Here is a 25,698-nt window from a genome sequence, read left to right as displayed (position 1 = left end):
AAATATGAGATGCATGTGCTCAAAATTGGGTGACGGTATTTCCGACTCCCGGAAACACAGGGAAGCGCAGAGAAGGCACAGGCTCAACTGTGGAGCCAGGCCTCAAGTGTCAACGCTCCCTCGTCGGATGACTTCACAGACAGGGCGAAGTCGGAGACCTCTTAAACTGCTTTTTGTGGGACTTACCACAGTGGGACATCTTTGACTGTGATGAAATTCGATGGCTCTCTGACCTATCCCAGCACCTTCCTCTAGACAGGGATTGAGACTGTTGTGGCGTTGCATGTTGAGCGGCAAGGAATTTGAGTGATCGCTCCCTCAAGGCCTTGGGTGCATGGCTTGACCATCCACGCATTTTCTTGGTGTCGAGGTCACGCTCAAGACATCTGAGACAAACTAGGTGAACCTGCCAGTGACAGACACCGCAGGACTTGAATCCTGCCTTCCACTTAAACATCCCTGCCACACCAGGCTACAATATCTCAAACATCTTCGACAAAAGGGTAAAAAAAAATATCAGTTAAAAAATGACAGGAGGTAGCTCTCTCCAGATCTACGCTGACTGGCTCAGAAAGAAAAGAAATGAACCACAAACTGGGGTATCACCTATTTAGGCAATGAGCATTTCTCTTCCATTGACGACGCCACATGGAGCCGTACGACACCACCTTCCGCTGCAAAGAGGTGCTGCTCAAAATAATTTCCAGCTCCAGTCTGACGCTTGGGGATAATTCTAATTTAAGGAATCTGCGGCTAAATAGAGTCTGTACCAGATAAGGGGTTATCGAAGGGTAAGCAACTTGTTCTTCACTTTAATATCATTTAATTTTTTTAGCCAGTACTTAATATCTCAATTGTTAGTGAACAAGTACAGTGGCGTAACGAAACTTGAGGGGGCCCCCCTGCAAAGTACATGGAGGGGGCCCCCCATTCTCCGCGCCAGTCAGGAGCTCTCAGGCCAGCGACCGCCATACTGCATGGGCTCACCCCAGCCATAAAAAAAGGATACTGGTTCCTCCATTGGTCACATCCGCCCTCTCATTGGGTGATTTAAATACTGCTGCTGCGCCCTCCAGCAAAGTTACATACCACTACTTCCAGCCGGCCCACCAAACACATCCTCCTACTTCATGACCCACCTCCAAGCGAAGCCCGCTTAGTTAATCACCACCAAACACAGACCACTGCTGTCGTGCCTGCTACTAACGAATCCATTACACTCTACTCTCACTTCTACGAAACCCGCAGTTATGCTTTTACGCCCACCTTTAAACCACCCCTCGGATGTCACTGCGAACCTGTGACCTCCGCCCACTGCTTCCCTGTCCACCATTGACAGAAAGACTGATGGCCAGTCCCCATATAACCACTGCCTACCAGTAAAGAGAGCCTTTCAGCTGCTGCCCTCCCCAATGCCCCTGTGGTAGTTTAATCAAAAAAGTCTATTTTTGATTTGGCGCTCCTGAGAGAGTCTCTTAAGCCTCTCGTGGACCCCACCATCCAGATATTCAAATATTTTTTAGCTTTAAGTTCTAAACAAAAACCCTGAATGGAATTACACCAAATCTTAAAAAGACCAATCTGAGCACCAAGATCTAGATTTTTGCCAAATTTGGTTATATTCCGTTCAGCAGTTTTTCCTGTAGCCCTTCTTAAACAAGTCTATGCAAAATGCATGGGGATTTTGTGTTTTGGGACACCCCTTTTTTCTTGTCCCCCACTTGAAATTCACCCCAAAACCTACCATGCCCAAACTGGGGAAAAAGTAGCACCATTTTGGAAAGTTTCATGGAGATCCGTCAAACGAGGCCAAAGTTATAAGCAACTCAAAAAAACGTGTTTTCCTATTGAACAGCTGACCTAACTATAACTAGTATATATATGACTTTCGTGTTGATTACTACCTAGAGGTCTTTAAAATTTGCGGTATTTATTATTTTCAAACTTACCTACCACAAAAGATAATTTTTTGAGTTGGTAAAGAGCTCAGTAATCCTACCAGCACCGAAACTATTGTTATTCCATCTTTGGACTTTTTCATTTCTAAAATAGAATTCATTCTTAACTCACTATCCACTGTTCCACAGTTAAGTGATTTACTCTATATTGCCTGACCATGCTGTGAGAAGTTGGCCTGATATGTAGTGCTCACTATTCTAGTGATCACTGTGTATCATTCCAAACTACCCTTATTGATGATTGGTTGTAAGTCAACCTTGTAGACCAGCTATCCTAGTAGCGTGGACAAGAGCAGTCTTCAGGCTAAACTCTAGAGGGCGTGTTAAGCCAGCTGTTTACCATCACATATACCCCTTGAACACCAAGTGAAAGGACACCACACAAGTTGTTATGAAAATAAAGGATATTTATTTATAACAAGACTACCCTGGCTCTTTATGAGTCAGGGAGCTAAGCACAATACAAAACTCTTGAGAAAATACTTCTAGTTGCACAATTTACACAAATGCCCGAAGGGCACGAAACCATTTACACTGCGAGTGGAATGGGAGATGTTAGAGAGTCTAAAGTTACTGATTCCGGAGGAATCCGATCAGTTGGACTAAACGGAAAAGGAGCTGGACACTTGTAGAGTGAACCTACGATGGAGCACCGAAATGCTCGAGTTACCTAGCCCAGGGGCTGCGGCTGCGTGGGGTTCAGCAAGATGTCGGGAGTCCTCGTTGTAGTCTCGGGAGCCTGAAAGAAGAAGTTGCTGGCAGGCGACCAGTGTCGATGTTCAGAGAGATCCGAGCCTGGATCGGTGATGAAGGAAACCTGAAAGCAGAGGGGACTCAGTTCTCAACCACTAGCCAGTGATTGTGTGGGCACCAGGATGGTACCGGATGAAGTCACCTTGACCAGGTGAGTGGGTGACGTCGGACTCGGCTGTTCCTCGGACCAGGAGGCGCGGGCGGCGACCAGGATGGAGGGCGAGCTGTCCCACGAAGGTGTCTGCTGTCGATGATGCTGGGCCCAGGAGTGGGGCAGCAGGTCTTGGCAGAGGCAAGCCCACGCGGTGGAGTCAAGATGGCGTCTGGAGTGGACCAGGAGGGTCCGGGGTACTCCTCTGTTGAAGGGGAGCAAGGGCCAGTCTGGAGCAACCAGACCAGCGATGAAAAACTGTCGTGGTGCGTCGTGAAGAGGGCCACTAGCCGACGGCAAGTGGCTGGACAACGCGGTGAGCAGCAAGGAGCAGAAGGGCCCCCACGCAGATCTCGTGGATGCTGGGGAGACGGACTTCGGTGCTGGACCTGCTCAGGGTTAGGGCTTCTCAAACCCTAGGTGCACTCACTCGAGGGTCCCTCGGTGGTCGTGCTAGATAAGAATCGTGCAGGTTCTGAAGATGGCCGGTCCCGCAGGTCTCGTCACACCCACGAATCTCAGCTGGGCTGATGATGTAGGTAGAGGTCAGAGATGGCGGGGAATCCGGGTCTCGTCGAGCTGGGCATTCTTGATCCGTAGGAGAGACGTACAGAAAACCGCAAGCGCTTAGGTGGTGCCTGCTGGTGCAGGGTGGCTACTCCTTAGCCACAAGGGAGAGTCTTCAGAAAAAGTCAAGAGTTCCTTTCGTGGAAAGTAGTTCAAGATTCAGAATTATCCAATTTGGGAAGGGGACTCGCTCCTACCTTTATTCTAAGAAAAGGGGCTGGCCCGTGACTAGGTCCTGCCTATGGGTGGGACCAGGAGGGGGGTGGTTACACCCCTATCCTTTGTCCGGCTTCGCCCCAGCTCAGGGGCTGGGGTGCCCCCAAAACTGGTTTGAGCCGGGCTATGCACAGTGAGCACCGGGGTGCCACTTGCAATCACCTTCCTTTCAGCCCTGCCTACCTGGGATACACAAACCCTGTCTGGGATGGTGCTAACACCGCCCCCGACTGGAAACCCTTTGTCCAAGCTCCCCTCGCTGGAAGGTCTCCCAGCAGCAGGAGGTCAGACTTGTGTCTGGTGGCAGCATCCATTTTGTGATGCTGAGGCTTGAGTCAACTTTAACCGGGGTTCAAGGTTACTTCCATGTCGTGTCCCTCTAGAAGGGTGGAACGCTAACCCCGTCGCCAGAATTGGCGAGGGGTTCGTATTCCAATTCGTATGACACCTTACTCGACATGTTTGGGTGATGCGATGCCAAAGTTAGCAAATAACCGCGAGGATTATAATGCACTTTAAGGTAGATGGCACGCGTCACCATGGAACAGCTATTAGGACTTGGTTCCGCAAGCCGTCGACGGGCTCAGCTCGCGCCAGAGCACCATCTCACATAATTCCCAGCACTCTGCCTTCAGGATTGATAAGGCCTGCCATAGGAGTGACTGATAGGAATCCATGTGTCCATTTTAGGGTTAGGTATAGGAATACTACACCTACAGCAACGGGTGATTACACCACCTTGCCCCAGCTGTCGTGCAGCCAGTTGTGTCAGATTTGGGTGGCCATCCAGGGGTGGCATAATACATGCTGCAGCCCCTGGTAGGCCCTGGGTACACCGATGCCCTGGATACCTGTGGTATGCTGATATAGGGACTGATAAGGCGGCCCAGTTCCAATTAGTGGATGCACCTAATGTACATGTGTGTTAATCTCGAGAGAGAACAGCTAGGCTGTGGGTCTGATTGGCAGGCCCACAGCCAGGGAAAGTCATAAACCAATGAAGCAAAAGCAAAAAATCTGGGCGATCATAGGATTGCAGACCCTACTCTCCTACATGACCCCCCCCCCCCAAACTTTGGGACAATAAGCTAACCTTGACCAGGTGAGTCTTCTTGCTCGAAGTGGAAATACCTGGAGAGCCCATCTGCATTGCCATGATCAGTGCCAGGTCTATGCTCCACTGTGAAGTCCATCCCCTGTAGGGAAATGGACCACCTAAGTAGTTTGGGGTTTTCACCCTTCATTTGATTTAGCCACAAGAGGGGCTTATGGTCGGTCTGAATCTTGAAGTGAGTGCCAAACAAGTATGGCCTCAACTTCTTCAGGGCCCAAACCACAGCAAAGGCCTCCCTCTCAATAGCCGACCAATTCTTCTCTCTGGGGGTCAGCCTCCTGCTAATAAAAGCTATGGGCTGGTCATGACCATCAAAATTCAGCTGAGATAGAACAGCTCCCACACCCAACTCCGAAGCGTCTGTTTGGACAATGAATGTTTTGGAGTAGTCTGGACTCTTTAGGATAGGTGCTGTGCACATGGCCTGCTTTAGGTCATCGAATGCCTTTTGACAGCTTGCTGTCCACTGAACTTTTTTTGGCATCTTTTTACTTGTCAGATCGTTTAGCGGGGTCACAATGGATCCATAATTTCTGACAAATTTCCGGTAATAACCAGTCAGGCCCAAGAAAGCTCGAACCTGAGTCTGGGTGGTTGGAGGAGCCCAGTCCTGGATGGCCTGTATCTTGCTCTCCAATGGCTGAACCTGGCCCCCACCTACAAGGTGGCCCAGGTATACAACCTGTGTCTGCCCTATCTGGCACTTTGTGGCCTTGATAGTGAGGCCTGCCTTTTGCAGAGCCTCTAACACTTTCCTCAGGTGGACCAGGTGATCCTCCCAGGTGGAGCTAAAGACAACGATATCGTCCAGATACGCCGCACAGAAGTCGTCCAACCCAGTGAGAACTTGATTCACCAGCCTTTGGAAGGTGGCAGGTGCATTTTTCAAACCAAAGGGCATTACCACGAACTGATAATGCCCACCCGGGGTAGAAAATGCGGTTTTGGGCTTGGCCTCCTCAGCTAACCTGATTTGCCAATACCCAGCTGTCAAGTCAAATGTACTTAAGTAGTTGGCCGAAGCCAACCGGTCTATAAGTTCATCTGCTCTTGGTATTGGGTGGGCGTCAGTCTTAGTGACTGCATTGAGGCCTCTGTAGTCTACGCAAAACCTCATTTCTTTCTTACTGCCCTGGGTGTGAGGTTTTGGCACGAGAACTACTGGACTAGCCCAGGGGCTGTCCGAGGGCTCAATGACTCCCAGCTCCAACATTTTCTGCACCTCTGTCTTGATGCAGTCTCTGACATGATCAGGCTGTCGATAGATTTTACTCTTTACGGGCAGACTGTCCCCAGTGTCGACCTCATGGGTACACCAAGTGGTCTGACTGGGTGTCAGAGAGAACATATGTCGGAAGGATTGAAGAACCTGTTTAAAATCCTTTTGTTGATGTCCAGAGAGGCTGCCACAAAAGACAACACCATCTACTGACCCATCGTCAGGGTTCTGAGAGAGCAGGTCCGGGAGAGGGTCACTCTCCTCCTCCTGTCCCTCATCTGTGGCCGTGAGCAAGCCCATGCCCTCCCTGTCGACATATGCCTTGAGCCTGTTTACATGGAGCACCCTGTGGGGGCTCCGGGGAGTTCCCAGGTCTACCAAGTAGGTGACCTCTCCCTTTTGCTCAATGATCGTGTGGGGCCCAGACCATTTGTCTTTGAGTGCTGCTGGGGCCACTGGCTCCAGCACCCACACCTTCTGTCCAGGCTGATACACAGTCAGGACAGCCTTTTGGTCGTGCCAAGCTTTTTGTAATTCTTGGCTCGCCTCAAGGTTTTTAGATGCCTTTTCCATGTACTCAGCCATCCGCGAGCGGAGACCGAGCACATAGTCCACAATGTTTGATGCCGGCTTTCTGAGAGGTCTCTCCCATCCTTCCTTTACCAAACAAAGGGGTCCCCTTACAGGATGTCCGAACAGAAGTTCAAAAGGGCTGTAGCCAACCCCCTTCTGCGGGACCTCTCTGTAGGCGAACAAGAGGCAGGGTATCAGGACATCCCATCTTCGCCGAAGCTTTTCAGGTAGTCCATGAATCATCCCTTTCAGGGTCCTGTTGAATCTCTCAACAAGCCCATTGCATTGTGGGTGATAGGGTGTGGTGAACTTGTAGTTGACACCACACTCCTTCCACATGGCAGTCAGATATCCCGACATGAAGTTTGCACCTCTGTCAGAGACAACCTCCTTAGGGAAGCCCACTCTGGCGAACACTCCAACTAGGGCTCGTGCCACAACAGGTGCTGTAGTGGTCCTAAGGGGAATAGCTTCAGGATACCTGGTGGCGTGGTCTACCACCACCAGTATAAACTTGTGCCCTGATGCTGTCTGGGGTTCCATTGGTCCGACAATGTCGATCCCCACTCGTTCAAAGGGTACCCCCACCACCGGCAGTGGTATGAGGGGGGCCTTTGTCGTGCCACCTGACTTACCACTGGCTTGGCAAGTGACACAGGAGCGACAAAACTCCTTCGTATCTTCGGACATGTGGGGCCAGTGAAAGTGTGGAACAATTCTGTCCCAAGTCTTATTCTGGCCTAAGTGACCTGCAAGGGGAATCTCGTGGGCCAAGGTAAGAAGGAAACCTCTCAGAGACAAGGGGACGACCAGCCTCCTGGTCGCGCCAGGCTTGGGGTCTCTTGCCTCGGAGTACAGGAGTCCATCGTCCCAGTACACTTTGTGGGTACCTGTGGCGTTCCCTGCAGCCTCAGCAGCAGCCTGCTGTCTGAGGGGTTCAAGTGAGGGGCAGTCTAACTGTGCCTTCCCCAAGTCAAGTCAAGTCAAGTCATAAAATTTGTATAGCGCACTACGTACCCAGAGGGTTTCAAGGCGCTTAGGAAGGGGAGGAGGATTATTTGTCAAATATCCACGTTTTAAGCTGCTTTCTGAACGCTAGGTAGTTCTGGGTGAGGCGAAGGTAGGCGGGGAGTGAGTTCCATGTTTTAGCAGCCAGGTATGCAAAGGATCTGCCTCCCATGGTGGTCTTGTTGATGCGAGGTATAGTGGCGAGGGCTTGGCTGGAAGATCGTAGTTGGCGGGAGGGGGTGTAGAAGGACAGTCGAGAGTTGAGGCAATCTGGTCCGATGTCGTAGAGTGATTTGTGTGCGTGGGTAAGCAGTCGGAAGGTGATCCTCTTATTGACGGGTAGCCAGTGGAGGTCTTTAAGGTGATCAGAGATGTGTTCGTTGCGAGGGATGTCTAATATGAGCCTGGCTGATGCGTTTTGGATTCGTTGGAGTTTCTTCTGGAGCTTTGCGGTAGTACCCGCGTAGAGGGTGTTTCCGTAGTCCAGTCGACTCGTGACTAGAGCGTGGGTAACTGTTTTCCTTGTTTCGAGGGGGATCCAGCGAAATGTTTTTCTGAGCATGCGAAGAATGTTGAAGCAGGAAGAGGATGCGGCGCTGACTTGTCTGTTCATTGAGAGTGAAGAATCCAGGATGACGCCTAGGTTCCGTGCGTGGTCTGTCGGGATGGGTGCTTTTCCGAGGGCTTCAGGCCACCAGGAATCGTCCCATGCAGAGGGGGATGTACCTAAGATGAGGACTTCAGTTTTGTCTGAGTTCAGTTTCAGACGGCTTTGTTTCATCCATTCGGCAACTTCTTTCATTCCTTCGTGTAGGTTGGTTTTGGCGGTGCTAGGGTCATTGGTGAGAGAAAGGATTAGTTGAGTGTCGTCCGCGTAGGAGATGATGTTGAGGTTGTGTCGGCGTGCGATGGCCGCGAGGGGGCTCATGTATACGTTGAAGAGGGTGGGACTGAGTGAGGATCCTTGAGGGACGCCGCAGATGACTTCAGAGGCCTCGGACTTGAATGGAGGAAGGCGGACTCTCTGGGTTCTTCCGGTGAGGGACGAGGTGATCCATTCAAGTGCTTTTCCTTGGATTCCGATGTTATTGAGGCGTTGTAGAAGGGTGCTGTGGCAGACTGTATCGAATGCTGCAGAGAGGTCGAGGAGGATGAGGGCGACTGTGTCTCCGTTGTCCAGTAGAGTTCGAATGTCGTCTGTTGCTGCGATGAGGGCGGTCTCAGTGCTGTGTTTGGCTCGGAAGCCGGACTGTGAGGAGTCGAGGGATTTGTTGGCTTCGAGGAAAGCGGCGAGCTGGTTGTTGACGGCTTTCTCGATGACTTTTGCCGGGAATGGAAGAAGCGAGATGGGGCGGTAATTTTTGAGTTCGGTGGGGTCCGCTGTTGGTTTTTTCAGAAGGGCAGTGAGTTCGGCGTGTTTCCAGTCTTCTGGGAAGGTAGCGGAGTTGAAGGAGCAGTTGATGACGTCTCGGAGGTGCGGTGCTATGACGGAGTCTGCTTTGTTGAAGATGTGGTGAGGGCATGGGTCTGTGGGGGATCCTGAGTGGATGGAATTCATCAGGCGGATGGTGTCCTCAGTGGAGATTGGGTTCCAAGCGTTAAGGGTGTTCACGGGGGGAAGGTGGTCAGCAGATGGTAGGGTGGGTTGGTTTCCGGGTTGGTTGTCAAAGCTGTTGTGGATGTCTGCAATCTTGTTGTGGAAAAAAGAGGCTAGGGAGTCGCAGAGGGTTTAAGCTGTTTTCTTGGCTTTTCGGATCAGTTGGTGGTGGGTGCGGGTGGCGCTTTTGAAGGCGTCCTTGGTGCTGGTGGTTGGGTCTTTTTTCCAGGCCTTTTCAAGGGAGCGGCAGAGTTTCTTGGACTTCTTGAGATCATCGTTGAACCATGAGGCTTTCTTGCTGCCAGGTTTGCTTTGACGTTTTTTCAGTGGAGCTAAGGTGTCGGCGGTGTTGGATAACCATAGGGTGAGGTTGGCGGCGGCTTCGTTGGCGTTAGAAGAGAGGGCTGGGGAGTTTCGAAGGAGCGATGCGGAGATTTGGTCCGTGGTGATTTTGTTCCAGTTTCTTTGCAGGGTAGGTTGGGAGTGGATGATGGGTTTCGGCTTGTTGTAGATGAAGTGAACGCAGCTGTGGTCGGTCCAGAGGAGATCCGTAGTGTGGCAGAAGGAGATATGATTGCTGGATGTGAAGATGGGGTCGAGTTTGTGACCTGCGATGTGGGTGGGGGAAGTGACTAGTTGTTTAAGTCCGAGGTTGGCGAGGTTGTCCACGAGGGTGGAGGTGTTGTGGTCGTTGGTCTTTTCAAGGTGAAAGTTGAGGTCTCCCAGAAGGATGTAATCTTTGGAGGGGAGCGCGTGTGGGGTGATGAAGTCCGTGATGTCTTCACTGAATTTTGCGCGGGGTCCTGGTGGTCTGTAGAGGAGAGTGCCTCTGAGTGTTGTTTTGGGGTCGATGTGGATCTGGAAGTGAAGATGTTCGGAGTTGGCGAGATTGACGTCAGAGCTGGTTGAGATGCGGATAGATTTCTTGTGGACGATGGCGATTCCTCCTCCTGTGTGGCTGGTACGGTCTTTGCGGGTGATCTTATAGTCTTCAGGGATGGCAATGGTGATGTCTGGTGCGGAGGAAGCATTCATCCATGTTTCCGTGAGGAAGGCGATGTCCGGGGAAATGGTGTCTAGTAGATTCCATAGGTCAATGGCATGCCTATGGACCGATCGGGTGTTGAGAAGGATGCATTGTAGGTGGTTGGGGTCGGCAATCTGTGGTGTGGACGTAGCAGAGATGTTGTCGGTGCTGCTGAATTTGCAGGAGTAGCAGGAGAAAGGGCCATGGGTGTGTCCAGGAGCGGCATGGACGCAGTTGGGGGCGCGACCGGGGTCGAGGGCTAGGAGGGAGGCGGCATCGTAGGTAATGCGGGAGGGCTGGGCAGCTCGAGGGGCAGGGGGTCTGGCGCTGGGCGCGGTCCAGGCGCGGACGGGCGTAGACGGGCTTACCTTTGGCGCACCTTCGGCGCGGGTTGGGCGCGGGCGCTGCGCGTAAACGCTGCGCGTGGGAACTACTGTCATATATGGATAGCGGAGGGGGAGGGGCGAGGGCGGCTCAGCTGGGAGGCGTGGCGGGCTCAGGGGAACACAACAACAGCAGGATCAAAATGGAGGGGAGGTCAGAGCAGGGCGCCGGGGGAAATCACACACAACAATGCAATCAAAGCAATGTAAGCGCTGTGGGATAATAGCGCTATGAAATTACGAAGCTTACTAAAAATGGAGCTATGCAGATATCACAACTTGGTTACAATGCAGCAATACGATACCACGCTGTGAGGAGCAGCGAGGGGAGCGATCACTCAAGGCGGAAGCAGCGAGTGAATCACAGCGCTGCGTGGTTTGGGGAATGCTTTTGGGTGCTTGTGGGAGGGCGGCTCAGCTGGGAGGCGTGGCGGGCTCAGGGGAACACAACAACAGCAGGATCAAAATGGAGGGGAGGTCAGAGCAGGGCGCCGGGGGAAATCACACACAACAATGCAATCAAAGCAATGTAAGCGCTGTGGGATAATAGCGCTATGAAATTACGAAGCTTACTAAAAATGGAGCTATGCAGATATCACAACTTGGTTACAATGCAGCAATACGATACCACGCTGTGAGGAGCAGCGAGGGGAGCGATCACTCAAGGCGGAAGCAGCGAGTGAATCACAGCGCTGCGAGGTTTGGGGAATGCTTTTGGGTGCTTGTGGGAGGGCGGCTCAGCTGGGAGGCGTGGCGGGCTCAGGGGAACACAACAACAGCAGGATCAAAATGGAGGGGAGGTCAGAGCAGGGCGCCGGGGGAAATCACACACAACAATGCAATCAAAGCAATGTAAGCGCTGTGGGATAATAGCGCTATGAAATTACGAAGCTTACTAAAAATGGAGCTATGCAGATATCACAACTTGGTTACAATGCAGCAATACGATACCACGCTGTGAGGAGCAGCGAGGGGAGCGATCACTCAAGGCGGAAGCAGCGAGTGAATCACAGCGCTGCGAGGTTTGGGGAATGCTTTTGAGTGCTTGTGGGAGGGCGGCTCAGCTGGGAGGCGTGGCGGGCTCAGGGGAACACAACAACAGCAGGATCAAAATGGAGGGGAGGTCAGAGCAGGGCGCCGGGGGAAATCACACACAACAATGCAATCAAAGCAATGTAAGCGCTGTGGGATAATAGCGCTATGAAATTACGAAGCTTACTAAAAATGGAGCTATGCAGATATCACAACTTGGTTACAATGCAGCAATACGATACCACGCTGTGAGGAGCAGCGAGGGGAGCGATCACTCAAGGCGGAAGCAGCGAGTGTCTTCCCTAGAGGTCTTCCCTAGAGGGTCCCCCTGAGCCCAGAAACTCAACCTGACCAGGTTCAAGCTCTTTTGGCTCAGTTTCCCTCAGTTCTTTAAGGTCAGCCTCCTCAGAGACTTGATCCACGACCTGGGGCAAGGGGGAAGGCGAGGCCTTACCCTTACTGCTCCTTTTCTTGGATGGTGCCTGGTCCGTTCTTCCAGGATCCAGCACCTGTTCAGCGGGGCATCTTTTGGCCTGTGACCTGGTCACAGCAAGGGCATGTGCTGGCAAGCCTAACATTTCCATGTGAGTCCTCTGCTCCACTTCTGACCATTGTGACGTTTCCAAATCATTGCCCAACAGACATTCTACGGGGAGGTCTGAACTAACCACAACTTTCTTTGGGCCACTTACCCCTCCCCAGGAGAAATCAACAACTGCCATACTGTGATTGGTAGTGACATTGCTGGCATTGGTCACTAGGTAATCGGTACCTAGCATGATCTGTCCAGGGTCCACAAAGTTAGGTGTCACCATTGTGACACTGGCACAAGTGTCCCTGTAGGCCTGAGCCACTTTTCCATTGATCAAAGGCGTCTGCCTGTATTTGCCCAAAGTATTGGGACTGGCATCAGGGGACATATCCATATCCCCTGTACAGACAAGGACGGCCTGAGTGAGCGTGCCAACTAAGTCGTCACACCCCTCAGTTCCCAAGGTTAACCCAACTAATGCCTTGGGAGGCGCACTACCACTGCTGACTGTACTAGGGGGTGCAGGTGCCTTAGGGGCTACAGTGGCAGGAGTTTGCCCTCCTTTCTTGGTGCACTCACTAAACCAGTGAGTCTTACTTTTACAGTATTGGCACCACCTTTTTGACTGGCCTTCTTGAGTCTTCTTCTTCTGTGAAGCCTGACCCCCACCCTCTTTGGTTTGTTGGGGACCTGTCGAAGACTTCTGGTCATTTTGTTCGTTCTTGTTACTACCCTTTTGGTCTGCTTTCTTCTGACCACCCTAGTTCTGAGTCTGGTTCTGCTTGACCCTTGTTCTGACCCATCTGTCTGCCTTCTTTCCCAATTCTTGGGGAGAGGTCAGATCCGAGTCGACAAGGTGCTGATGCAACCATTGGTTCTGACAGTTGTTTAAAATCTGTTCTCTCATGATAAGATTGTACAATCCCGTGTAATCAGTAACCTTGCTACCCAGCAACCAGCCTTCCAAAGCCTTAGTGGCACAATCGACAAAGTCAGTCCAATCCTGAGACTGAATTTTCTGGGTGTCTCTGAACAGCAACCTGTACTGCTCAGTGGTTAAGCCGAACCCATCAATCAGTGTATTTTTCAGGACTTGGTAGTTGTTAGCATCCTCAGCTCTCGTAGTGAGGAGCTTGTCTCGTCCTTTACCTTCAAAGGAGAGCCACAGTATAGCTGCCCACTGACTTGGGGGGACGCACTGGACAGTGCAGGCCCTCTCCAAAGCAGTTATCCACTTGTGGATGTCGTCCCCTTGTTTAAAGGGGGGCACTATTTTACTCAGGTGTCTAGTGTCTATACCCCTGTCTTTCTCTCTAATGAGAATGCTGCCACCAGTGGGGTCTGACCCACTCAATTTCTGCTCTCGGGCAAAGGCAAATCTTTCTTTGGCGAGGGCAAGTTCTTCCCGCTCGATCCTCAGATTGACTTCCCTCATCTTCGCTTCATGCTCCCTTCTCTGAGGGGACGTCACTCCTCTCTGAGAAGATGCCTGAGAGACATGTGTTCGAACAGATCGGTTAGAGCCTCTCGAGAGAGACCTAGCTCGTCCGTTCCCAAGGTTAAGCCTGCTTGAGCGTGGGCCCGGGGCTCCCCCAGTTCCATTCTCATGCCTGCTTAAGTTGGTCCTCGTGAGCCTGCCGACTACTACTGGACCTTTGTCTGCCTCGTCTCCTGATAATTCCTCCTCCTCTTCCTCCTCTGTATGGAGGCCGAGGTCTGGGTCACCAAGGGTTCCCTCTAAGGGGGGCATGTTCCCATCTGGGTTAGAGGGGCCTACCTTAAGAGCCCTTCTAGCATCATAAGTCTCTAAGAGACCTATCAGGAATGGGACTGTAGGGTTAGAACCCTGTTTTAACTTCCTGGAGGCACACAGTTGTCTCATCTCCGTGAAGCCAAGAGCTGCATATCGTGACATGACCTGTGGAGGGTCAATGACCACTAAGGGAGTCTCTGCAGACTCTCCGCGGACCGAGATGCTTTCTAGTGAGGTGTAAGTGATGCACCTACCTACACTATGTGTTTCCCTACTGATCCCTTGCTAAGAGTTATAGTCAGGGTGTGCTAGGCCCTGTTTCACTATAACAGCTGGTTCAGTAGAACTCAGAGTATTCTAAGTTAAGTTATATGTACCTGGGTACTTATGTGATCTTTCAACTTGATATTCTTAGGATACGTGTGTGGTAAAACAACAGCAAGCTCAAATCCCAACCGCTGCTCACCAATGTGAGAAGTTGGCCTGATATGTAGTGCTCACTATTCTAGTGATCACTGTGTATCATTCCAAACGACCCTTATTGATGATTGGTTGTAAGTCAACCTTGTAGACCAGCTATCCTAGTAGCGTGGACAAAAGCAGTCTTCAGGCTAAACTCTAGAGGGCGTGTTAAGCCAGCTGTTTACCATCACATATACCCCTTGAACACCAAGTGAAAGGACACCACACAAGTTGTTATGAAAATAAAGGATATTTATTTATAACAAGACTACCCTGGCTCTTTATGAGTCAGGGAGCTAAGCACAATACAAAACTCTTAGAAAATACTTCTAGTTGCACAAATGCCCGAAGGGCACGAAACCATTTACACTGCGAGTGGAATGGGAGATGTTAGAGAGTCTAAAGTTACTGATTCCGGAAGAATCCGATCAGTTGGACTAAACGGAAAAGGAGCTGGACACTTGTAGAGTGAACCTACGATGGAGCACCGAAATGCTCGAGTTACCTAGCCCAGGGGCTGCGGCTGCGTGGGGTTCAGCAAGATGTCGGGAGTCCTCGTTGTAGTCTCGGGAGCCTGAAAGAAGAAGTTGCTGGCAGGCGACCAGTGTCGATGTTCAGAGAGATCCGAGCCTGGATCGGTGATGAAGGAAACCTGAAAGCAGAGGGGACTCAGTTCTCAACCACTAGCCAGTGATTGTGTGGGCACCAGGATGGTACCGGATGAAGTCACCTCGACCAGATGAGTGGTTGACGTCGGACTCGGCTGTTCCTCGGACCAGGAGGCGCGGGCGGCGACCAGGATGGAGGGCGAGCTGTCCCACGAAGGTGTCTGCTGTCGATGATGCTGGGCCCAGGAGTGGGGCAGCAGGTCTTGGCAGAGGCAAGCCCACGCGGTGGAGTCAAGATGGCGTCTGGAGTGGACCAGAAGGGTCCGGGGTACTCCTCTGTTGAAGGGGAGCAAGGGCCAGTCTGGAGCAACCAGACCAGCGATGAAAAACTGTTGTGGTGCGTCGTGAAGAGGGCCACTAGCCGACGGCAAGTGGCCGGACAACGCGGTGAGCAGCAAGGAGCAGAAGGGCCCCCACGCAGAACTCGTGGATGCTGGGGAGGCGGACTTGGGTGCTGGAGCTGCTCAGGGTTAGGGCTTCTCAAACCCTAGGTGCACTCACTCGAGGGTCCCTCGGTGGTCGTGCTAGATAAGCGTCGTGCAGGTTCTGAAGATGGCCGGTCCCGCAGGTCTCGTCACACCCACGAATCTCAGCTGGGCTGATGATGTAGGTAGAGGTCAGAGATGGCGGGGAATCCGGGTCTCGTCGAGCTGGGCAGTCTTGATCCGTAGGAGAGACGTACAGCAAACCGCAAGCGCTTAGGTGGTGCCTGCTGGTGCAGGGTGGCTACTCCTTAGCCACAAGGGAGAGTCTTCAGAAAAAGTCAAGAGTTCCTTTCGTGGAAAGTAGTTCAAGATTCAGAATTATCCAATTTGGGAAGGGGACTCGCTCCTACCTTTATTCTAAGAAAAGGGGCTGGCCCGTGACTAGGTCCTGCCTATGGGTGGGACCAGGAGGGGGGTGGTTACACCCCTATCCTTTGTCCGGCTTCGCCCCAGCTCAGGGGCTGGGGTGCCCCCGAAACTGGTTTGAGCCGGGCTATGCACAGTGAGCACCGGGGTGCCACTTGCAATCACCTTCCTTTCAGCCCTGCCTACCTGGGATACACAAACCCTGTCTGGGATGGTGCTAACACCGCCCCCGACAGGAAACCCTTTGTCCAAGCTCCCCTCGCTGGAAGGTCTCCCAGCAGCAGGAGGTCAGACTTGTGTCTGGTGGCAGCATCCATTTTGTGATGCTGAGGCTTGAGTCAACTTTAACCGGGGTTCAAGGTTACTTCCATGTCGTGTCCCTCTAGAAGGGTGGACCGCTAACCCCGTCGCCAGAATTGGCGAGGGGTTCGTATTCCAATTCGTATGACACCTTACTCGACATGTTTGGGTGATGCGATGCCAAAGTTAGCAAATAACCGCGAGGATTATAATGCACTTTAAGGTAGATGGCACGCGTCACCATGGAACAGCTATTAGGACTTGGTTCCGCAAGCCGTCGACGGGCTCAGCTCGCGCCAGAGCACCATCTCACATAATTCCCAGCACTCTGCCTTCAGGATTGATAAGGCCTGCCATAGGAGTGACTGATAGGAATCCATGTGTCCATTTTAGGGTTAGGTATAGGAATACTACACCTACAGCAACGGGTGATTACACCACCTTGCCCCAGCTGTCGTGCAGCCAGTTGTGTCAGATTTGGGTGGCCATCCAGGGGTGGCATAATACATGCTGCAGCCCTGGTAGGCCCTGGGTACACCGATGCCCTGGATACTTGTGGTATGCTGATACAGGGACTGATAAGGCGGCCCAGTTCCAATTAGTGGATGCACCTAATGTACATGTGTGTTAATCTCGAGAGAGAACAGCTAGGCTGTGGGTCTGATTGGCAGGCCCACAGCCAGGGAAAGTCGTGAACCAATGAAGCAAAAGCAAAAAATCTGGGCGATCATAGGATTGCAGACCCTACTCTCCTACACATGCTTCCTAGCAATTTGTTTTATTCACCTAGATTCCTTCGTCTCAATTTCCCTTGATAATGTCACAAACAGATTACTTTATATTTCTTGTGGATACCCCTTAGATCCTTGTCCACCCAAAAATCTTTCTTCCCCATGCAGCAATCTTAACCCTTCACTTCCTTAAGCATTGTACCTTCTTTAAAGAGAGCCCATTGTAGTATCGCTGCTCAAAAACCCTCTGTTGATCCTCTTGATGCCATATAAATCCATCCTAACTCCTGTGGCCCTCTTCTCAGCTAAAAACTTGGAGAAAGCAATCAATTTTCAATGCTCCTGGTTTTTTTTAGTCCTTGCATACTTTAGGACCCCGTTTTTCACCACCCATAGGACTGAGACGGTGCTGACAGCAGCTCTGGATATCAATGGAATGATGCTGGATGATGGTGTTGTCACTATCTTTATTTTACCAACTCTCTCCTGAACTTTTGACTTTGTTACACTTTGAGCATTCCTCCCCTTTTTTTTTATCATGATGGGTATGATTCACAACACTCGAAAATTGATTACATCTTTTTTGACTGGCATGGTTCAGGAGGTATCTCTATCCCAGATTAGGTCTGAATTTTTAGTGTTATGTTATGAGATCCAAAAAGACCCTCTCTTTTCAGTGCCATTGTGGCCCATCTTTAGGCTGTCATTAGATCCTGTGGGTTCCACTTCTGTGCTCATGTCGATGGCTAAACATATTCTCCTTTGCTTTGGCAGAGCCCAAAGTACTGATTCTAGCAACTTCCCATCTTGCATGATCATCATCTTCAGTGGGATGGCCAATGACACCCTTAAGCTTAATTTTAGCAAGACAGAAGCCTTGATGCTTGGCAGCCCCCATTAGCAGTGGACCTCTTGACTTGTGGCACAACCAAACTAGGTTTGCTTTTCACCCCAGTTAACTCAGTAAGAAATCTTGTCATTTGTTTGATACCACCATTTTCTTCTCTGCTACAGTAGCTGGCACATGTGTTCTTCTTCCATATACTATAAGGAAGTGTCTCTCTTTACTTTCTTTTGAAGCTTGACAGTTTGTAACACAACTAGGCATTTTCTCCCTTTTAAATTATGACTACGGCCTTTATCCTGGGATGGTATAACTAATTTTTGTACCAGGTGCTGGTGCTTAATATGTGCCAGATTTGAGGTGGCATGGCCCTCGTTTTTGGGGACCAGGATTTATTTTTCATCACCAGACTTTGACACAGAGAAACAGAGAGTAGGTCAGAAAAGGGAGTAGGAAGAGAAAGAAAGCAATAGGAGAACAGTGACAAAGGGAAAAACAGGGATGAAATAAAACTTGCAAGAGTGAGATAAAAACACTGACTTCTAGTGATAGAAAGAATCAATTTTTGCTGGTACATCGAAATGGCAATGCACAAAGCCCGGTCTATCTTCAAAATAGGTTTACTCCTTATGTTCCACCACGAGCCTTCACTCTGCTTCTCAGTCACTCTTAATTCTCATCCACACCAGATGAGCTTGCCTCGTCCAGATGATAGAACATGCACCTTCTTTTTTTCTGCATTACTAGTAATCATCTTTGATTTCACAAAATACTCCGTTTTTCTGGCCTGCAGTCCTCCCTTTATTAGCAAACTGCGATTAAAAGTCCAGCTTAGGACACCTTCAGGCAACCATTGAGCTTTAAAAATTAGACACATTGGAGTCATTATATGCAGGTCCACTGGAATTATGCGGCAGAGGAAGACCAAATTGTGTGGCAGGGTTCACCAAAGTATGCGTCAAGGAAAAACGAATTATGCGGCGTAATGCAGCATCTTTTATGATAGTATTAATTATTTAACACTTTAACACTATCCCGGAAAAGGTTTCATCTCATTAGTACCAGTTTAACATCTATTCCAGCAAAAAGAAACTGAAAGGTAATCAATCAACTTTTGCAAAAAGTCTACCACCACATGGCAACACATTTTGCTGCATTTTAGCAACTTTTTATTTGTTTGAACTAGAAACTACGCAAGGTGGCTCTGCATTGCTTAGTAAATCTCAAGTAACGCAAGGCAGCGCAATTTGCTGCCTTGCGGTTTCCTGCCCGAGGGGGGGCATTCCAAGGGTGGATCGTGGGTGTTCCCACTCGTCCACCCGTGGATTTTGGCGCAATGCATCAAAATTCTAACTCCCCCCCCCCCCCCGGGGAGGCATGACGACGAGAAATTTGTATATGTCTCCTCAATTTTTTTTGCAGATTTATATAGTGCAAACTCGACCCAAAGGTATTAGAGCACTTTAAAAGTGCACCAGTTGCATTACAGATGGACACATTAATTTTTAGACACAGGGAGTCTAAGTGATTGGTCCAGATTCACAGGATGTTTGAGCTTCCTGCCAGACTTGAACCTGGTTCCCCAGCTTCAAAACCATGCACTCTAGCCATTTAGCCTCATCCTCTCCCTCTTTGCGCGTCTGCAGCATTCTGCAGCACACATAGAAATATGAAAATGTCTCAGGGGATTGGTTTAGTACAGGAAGGTGCCCCTTCCTGCACAAAAACAATCCTGCCTACAACTCAGGCACCCTTGCACCATTGTGCAAGGGTACCTGCATTGGTGCTAGTCAGCAGTTTGTGCACCAGCAGAGGCAGAGTGGAGGAATGCACTGTATAATGGTAAATACGGCGCATTCCTGCGGTTTCCCTTTCATACAGCGCAGAAAGATGGCTTGCTGCTTTGGTTGCATGAATTTTTGATAAATCTGGCCCATAATGTAAACGGTTTGCTGTCCTTGCCAAAAAACCCTGCATGAGGCAGTTGCAGCCATTTGGTTAAGTGGGATATATTGTGGTGTAGTTTGATCTAACTTAGTTCAAAAGATACTTATGAGTTGACCATCTTGTTTTCAAGGGGGACCTGTCCGCAAAAGTCAGGAATACACTTTGTACTATACACTTTTTTGACTGCAAAGAAGGTATGTAGTTTGAGTTGCATCCCATGTTGTTGGGGAAACTAATGTCTGAAGCGACCGGAGTAAAAAGAGTATTAAGTAAGTCTAAAAAAATAACATTCCATTCTCTCTGCTGTCGGGTTTGTAATTCTAAAAGCACTGGCTAAGTCAATATCAACAGTGGTGGAATGAGTCTCGATGGAGCAGGAAAACACAGGCAGAGAGTGAGAGAGAGTGGGGCAGGTAGAGAGAGAGTGGGGCAGCAACGATGTCGGAACTGAGTGTGGGGAAGTGGAGTGAGGTGAAACCGAACCATGAATCCCAGTTTTCAACTGACAATTTGCTGAAAAAACAAATTGACCCGTGTAGGAAGTGGAAATGACAGAAACTGGGGGGTGTGGATATGGGAGCATAGATGAAAGAGAGAGTGAGTGAGAGAGTGAGAGAGTGAGAGAGTGAGTGAGAGAGTGAGTGAGAGAGAGAGAGAGAGAGAGAGAGAGAGAGAGAGAGAGAGAGAGAGAGAGACTGACTGCTAATGGAGCAAGGATGAAAGCCTCAAACAGTGCGAGAGACATGTGTAAAGAGGGAGGGGAGCGATCAAGAGATCAAGGACAGTCAGGTACTTCCACTAAGTAAAGTTGTATGCTATGAAAACTAGCAAAATGAAAAAACTGTTCCTTGATGTCAGCTGTTTGCGAGACAAATCATCCACTGAAAATATGCTGAAAACAAATTGCCCCGCTGGGTGGGGCAGAAACAAGAATAGAGAAGAAATCCATCCAATCAGCAGCATGAGCTGAAATAGGCAAGCAACCTATTCAGTCATGAGCAAGCAGCAGACCCAAAATCAACTCCGAGTGTGCGTGTACTGAAGGTGCGAGTTACAGCAGTAGCGGCTGCTACTGAACAGGGGTGGTTATATGGGGGGATAGAGGGAGGAATAAAAAAAAAAGCACTCACATATACCGCCGGCAGCCACCACTTCTCCATCCTCCATCCTCCTTCCCCAGGAAGCACATAGCTTCCAAGAAACCCCTGACCAATCAAAACCCTGCCTTACAGCAGCGTTGTGATTTGTCTGAGCACTGTGGTTCGGTGCTCAGACAGGGGCTGGCAGGCTGCGCATGTTCTTCACGGAGGAGGAAATGCAGAGTGCGCATGACACTTTGGCCATCCCGAGACGGTCGGCAAAGCCATCATGCATACTTTAGGTTCTTTCACCACTCCTCCTCCTGTGATGCGGGTACCCCCCCACTACCCCCTGGCTTCAGCGGTAAGCTGAATACAGAAAACAAAATGATAATGAATGTTAATATTTTATTTTTTGTATTCAGCCTGCAGTTCAAGCAGTTGGGTGACACTCCTCCGCTTTAGCGGAAGAGCCGCCACTGGGTTACAGTGCTGTCTGTGGCAGGCAGCTAATGCTGCCTGTGGAGAGGCTGCAAATAGGATAGCGTCCACATAAATACACATCGTATTCAGTGATGGGCCTATAGGATGTTGTCAGGATATCCGAGCAGGTGACAGCTCCATCCCTAAAGAGGAAGATCTCCTTGGGTTAAACATTTCAAGTATTAAAGTGTTATTGTTAAAAGTTTTACCCAAGACACATTGTCAAACACAAACACGTGTATGTTATGTGGCATGTGTCTTAAGCAACTTAAAGAGAGGCATTACTGAAAGCAGCACTTTAAATGACAATGTGAAAGTGCAGGTGCTCACTGCTTAAAATGCATGTTTGCTCCAGAGAATGTCTCTTCTCAGCTGGAACCTTAACACTCCTACATACATGCCCTTGGAAGTGTGAGGCTTATGAAAGCCAGGAATAGAAAACTGCAACGGGTTCAACGTTAGGTCCTACCTTTAGGTGTAACGGTTGGTAGGTAAACAGTTTACCTTTAAGATTGCAAGTCTGTAAAATCCTCGGTGTGAAGTGGATACCCGTTCTTAAATGCTTTCCCCGCGTTTCTGTGAGCTCTTTTAACAAGAAGAGACAAAAGCTGTTGCACTTCACTGTGTGTTGATCAGTGCTTTAAATGGGCAGCTACGGTCCAGTTCGGAGTGCCTGCACTTCTTCATTTAGTAAACCTAAATTTCAGCAGCACTAACGCAACATTTTTAATTTGACGCAGTTTTTTTTCACGGAGAAGTAGTTCACTAGCTCTCAGTTGCAATGAAATGAACAGAAACCGCAATCCGCATTCAAATTCACATGGTTATTGTAACGTACACGTTTTCTTTCATGAATGCAGTTTTTCTTATCTGTTATAAAAGTCCAACATGATTTGTTTCCAGATACGGTGGCATCTGATTTTTAGGTTTTCACTGTGCTGGACTGTCTTTATCATATTACCTATGTATGTATGACTTGTTTTCTATCCCTTAGTTTTTGGGCCACCGCCAGAGAACACGTGAACCATATGGCTTTCTCAAGGCTTTATGGCACGGCCCTGTACTCCTGATCGATTATTTTGCGTTAGTAGTTAGATAACATGAGACGTAATGGGAGTGTTGTGAAATAACGGGGAGTTTGAGATGGCATACATAAAGTGGGTCTGTGTACAATATATCTGCATCGCACACTTTTTGTTTTCTAAATTTCACACCCATGTACAGCCTGCAAAGTGGCCATAAGTTATACTCACTTTTGTAGTGTGTCTCTTCTCTTGATAGTGGCTGCGTGAGTTTTTACTCCACGTTGTTAATATCACTGAAAAGTACAGGTTGTATGCCATTATTAACGATAAATGATTGGTGGGTAAACGTAGCATGTTAAAATTTTACGTAAACCTTTTTTTATCCAAATAGTATGAGAAAAAATAACATTCTCTTGAAACACGTTTGAGTACACGCGTAGCAAATATTTTGTACATCTGTGTATAGTTTGATGGTATGCTAACCCTCATAGCAAATTATATTTCATTTTAATACTGTGATCACTGTTTGGTAATAGTGAAGCCTGTTTCTGGTAGAGCTTCTCTTTAGTTTGGTGGACGTTTTGACAGAAGATAATATGAATCATAAAGATGGTCGTGCAAATTATTTTAATCAGGGTGATTGATGTCAGTAATTAAGTTATCCATTTGTTTATTCGTAGTTTACACTCTGCATGTGTAAGTGCATGCCTTCTTCCGCTAACATCAAATCGGAAGCCTAATTTCAAGTTCCGCTATTAAAAATATTTTCACATCTGTTTCAGCAACGAAATCCTGATGTGCGGCATGTAGACTTGGAAATTTTGTAGCCCTTGGAGAAATTGAAGAAACTAGTTGGACTGACTAACATCAGTGCCTGCTCACCCATGCAAAGAAAAGCTAAAGAAACAATGGAAGCCATTGGCCTACTTCTACCGATTCTATCATCTGCGTTGTGGATAACTGCTCAAGAAACGAAGTTCCAACTTGAAACCATTAAATAATATTTCTGCTGAGAAATTGATCATATTTATTTACGAGTGTCAATCATAGAACTTAAATAGCTGGGCAAAAAAGAACTATAGTTAGCATTTTCTGAGTTATTGTGCTTTTTGGTGAAGAAGTCCAGTCAACGAGGATAAACCACTTCAACAGTCACTCCATTGCAACCTGCTGTATGTAGTTTTTTTCCAGTTGACCATTGAAAATGCATTGACTGGGGCATAGCCTCTCTGAATAGTCGTTTATTAAGTGTCCTGGCACTCCTGCTCAATTTCCTAATCTTCATAGTCGAGTTGTGCTTTCAAAAGTACTGTATATTGAGTTAATGAGCAATCAGTACATTTCCACTGTTTTGTAAATGCATTCTTTACAATTTCCCACCATTTTGTCCATGGTTGGCTTAATATTTGCAGCTCTGCGACACTTGCCAGAATTCTACCAGTTCAGTGGTCCACATAACCACACAGGGAGAAATGCTCCCGTCTTTGCTAGAATTGCACAACTGTATTTTGACCTTTAATTTCAGGTCAGATCTACCCGAGCTAAATATTATTTAAAACTTTTGCGGCTTTATCGGGCGTTTATTTAATTGTTCTTAGCTTGATTAAATCTGATTGCCATGTTGAGTTCCTTGTTCATTGTTTCCACCTTACATTTCAAAGGCCACCATACAGCATTTGATTTTTAAGAGGACGGGACCTTTGGTGAATGTTTTTAACATTCAGGGAAATATTACAAATATTAAATCCTTCTGTTTTAATTTATTTAGTAAATGTATAAAAGCAACTTGTAGAAGATATCTCAAGTTAGAATGTAATCGAATTGGAAAGTAAAAAATTTGAATACAAAAACTTGTTGAGTATTTTTTGTTTCTGAGATACTTTACTAGAACATTTTCCAGTGCATGTATGACAAAGCACACACCTTTGTTTTGAATTAACTGGGGACAGGAATAAGCTTATGAGCTGCTGCATTTCATCAGGAAGAAAGAATCCAAACCCTTTATAGATTGCATTTATATAAATATGCAAAAGAGGTGTGTTAGGTTGTTGGAAACTACATCAAACCTCATTATGGCGTTTATAGTTTTAATTCTTGTCATAATCCTTGCTGCGTCATTCATGTTCCTGTGTCTCATACTTCATATCTTGCTCCAATATTCTAGTGTTATTTTAGCACTATTACTCTATTCATCATTGAAATATATGCTCTTTGAGCTACATAATAACCTTGCAGCATTTCTAAGCATGGTATAAACCGTAAAATCTACATTTCCTCTCCATAATTAAGGAATCCATACTTATTTCCCGTAGCGCACTTTCTGATATATACTCGGTCTAAGAAGAGATCTCATCTTGTGAGGCTCTCCAGGAACCAGGCTGGATCCTGAAACATACAACTTCTCCTGTGCATTGGCTGGTGTTGCCATTGGCCTCCATCTCATCTCTCACATCTGGGTAGGACAACACAGAGCCACATAGAGGGGCCACCCCAACGTCCGTTATTTATTACCCTTTTCTGTGCCCTCAGATGAGAACCTTGTTAAACCTGTAAAGTCCACTCCACAGAATGGCGGGAAGAATCTTTGGTTAGAAAATCCAGTTGCATGTAAAATAATTTTTCAAAAGCATCTCAAGACAAAAATCTTGTTTCAGATACATAGTTTTGTTCAGATTTCGACTACAGAAGCATATGATGTGTTCAATATATGTACAAAATAAAGTACAAAATTAAAGTTTCCATTTCATTGATTTAGAAATTAAAAACATAACCTCACAAAATTAGGCTTTGAATACTTATTTAATTCATGTTCAGTAGATACATTTAAATAGTGCGCTTTTAGTATATTTTTGATCGGATAGTGATTTCTAGACTCCGATTCATTACCTTAGAAAATTCCCCAGGAATCAGACTGAATTCGAAAAATCTTGAACCTTACCCATGCTTGTCGCTAGGTGCCATTGAACCATCTTAATGTCCCCACCAGATGTGATGTGTGCAGTGCCTATATAGGTGCCACCCCAGCATGCTTACAACATTTCTTTTCTTTCTGTGCCAACAGCGCAGACCCGAAGAGCTACCTTGGTCACTTTTTTTTACCAGTTTTTTAACATTTTTGCTGGTACTTTTTGAGCACTTTGCTCCAAGTGTGCTATGGATATCCTCTCAGAAGCCAGTAGGTTTTACCCTGTGGGGCCGGTCACAGCCAAATGTCTGTGACGGACCCCCACCTGATTTGTCTTTGGTGCCTGGAGCCGGACCACGACTCCAGAAACTGTTCCGACTGCTGCACAATGAAATGAAAGCCGATTTGGGAGCGGGAGATGAAACTCCTGGCGGCCTGACATCGAAACCCTCCATGCCACTCCAGGTCCCGGTCCCGTAGAAGGTCCTTGGCCTGCTCAGAAATGTTCCCACCAGTCATC

The 25,698-nt window shown here is 48.3% G+C and overlaps 1 protein-coding gene across 4 annotated transcripts in view; it reads left to right on the top strand.

Annotated features, from left to right (window-relative positions):
* Window positions 1–24,123, top strand: part of SLC30A9 (solute carrier family 30 member 9) — an 800,207-nt gene extending 776,084 nt beyond the window's left edge. For all 4 annotated transcript variants that reach the window (XR_014978192.1, XR_014978191.1, XM_085642175.1 and 1 more), the window contains one exon: window positions 23,056–24,123. Coding sequence is in view for 2 of the 4 variants with exons in the window: in XM_085642175.1 (XP_085498301.1) it covers window positions 23,056–23,100 (45 nt within the window). In the remaining 2 variants the exon portion in view is untranslated. The remainder of the gene's footprint in view (window positions 1–23,055) is intronic.
* The last annotated feature ends 1,575 nt before the right edge of the window (window positions 24,124–25,698 follow it).

This window comes from Triturus cristatus, chromosome 2_2 (assembly GCF_964204655.1).
Source record: "Triturus cristatus chromosome 2_2, aTriCri1.1, whole genome shotgun sequence".
Taxonomy (NCBI): Eukaryota; Metazoa; Chordata; class Amphibia; order Caudata; family Salamandridae; genus Triturus; species Triturus cristatus.
This window is presented reverse-complemented; position numbering and strand designations above follow the sequence as displayed.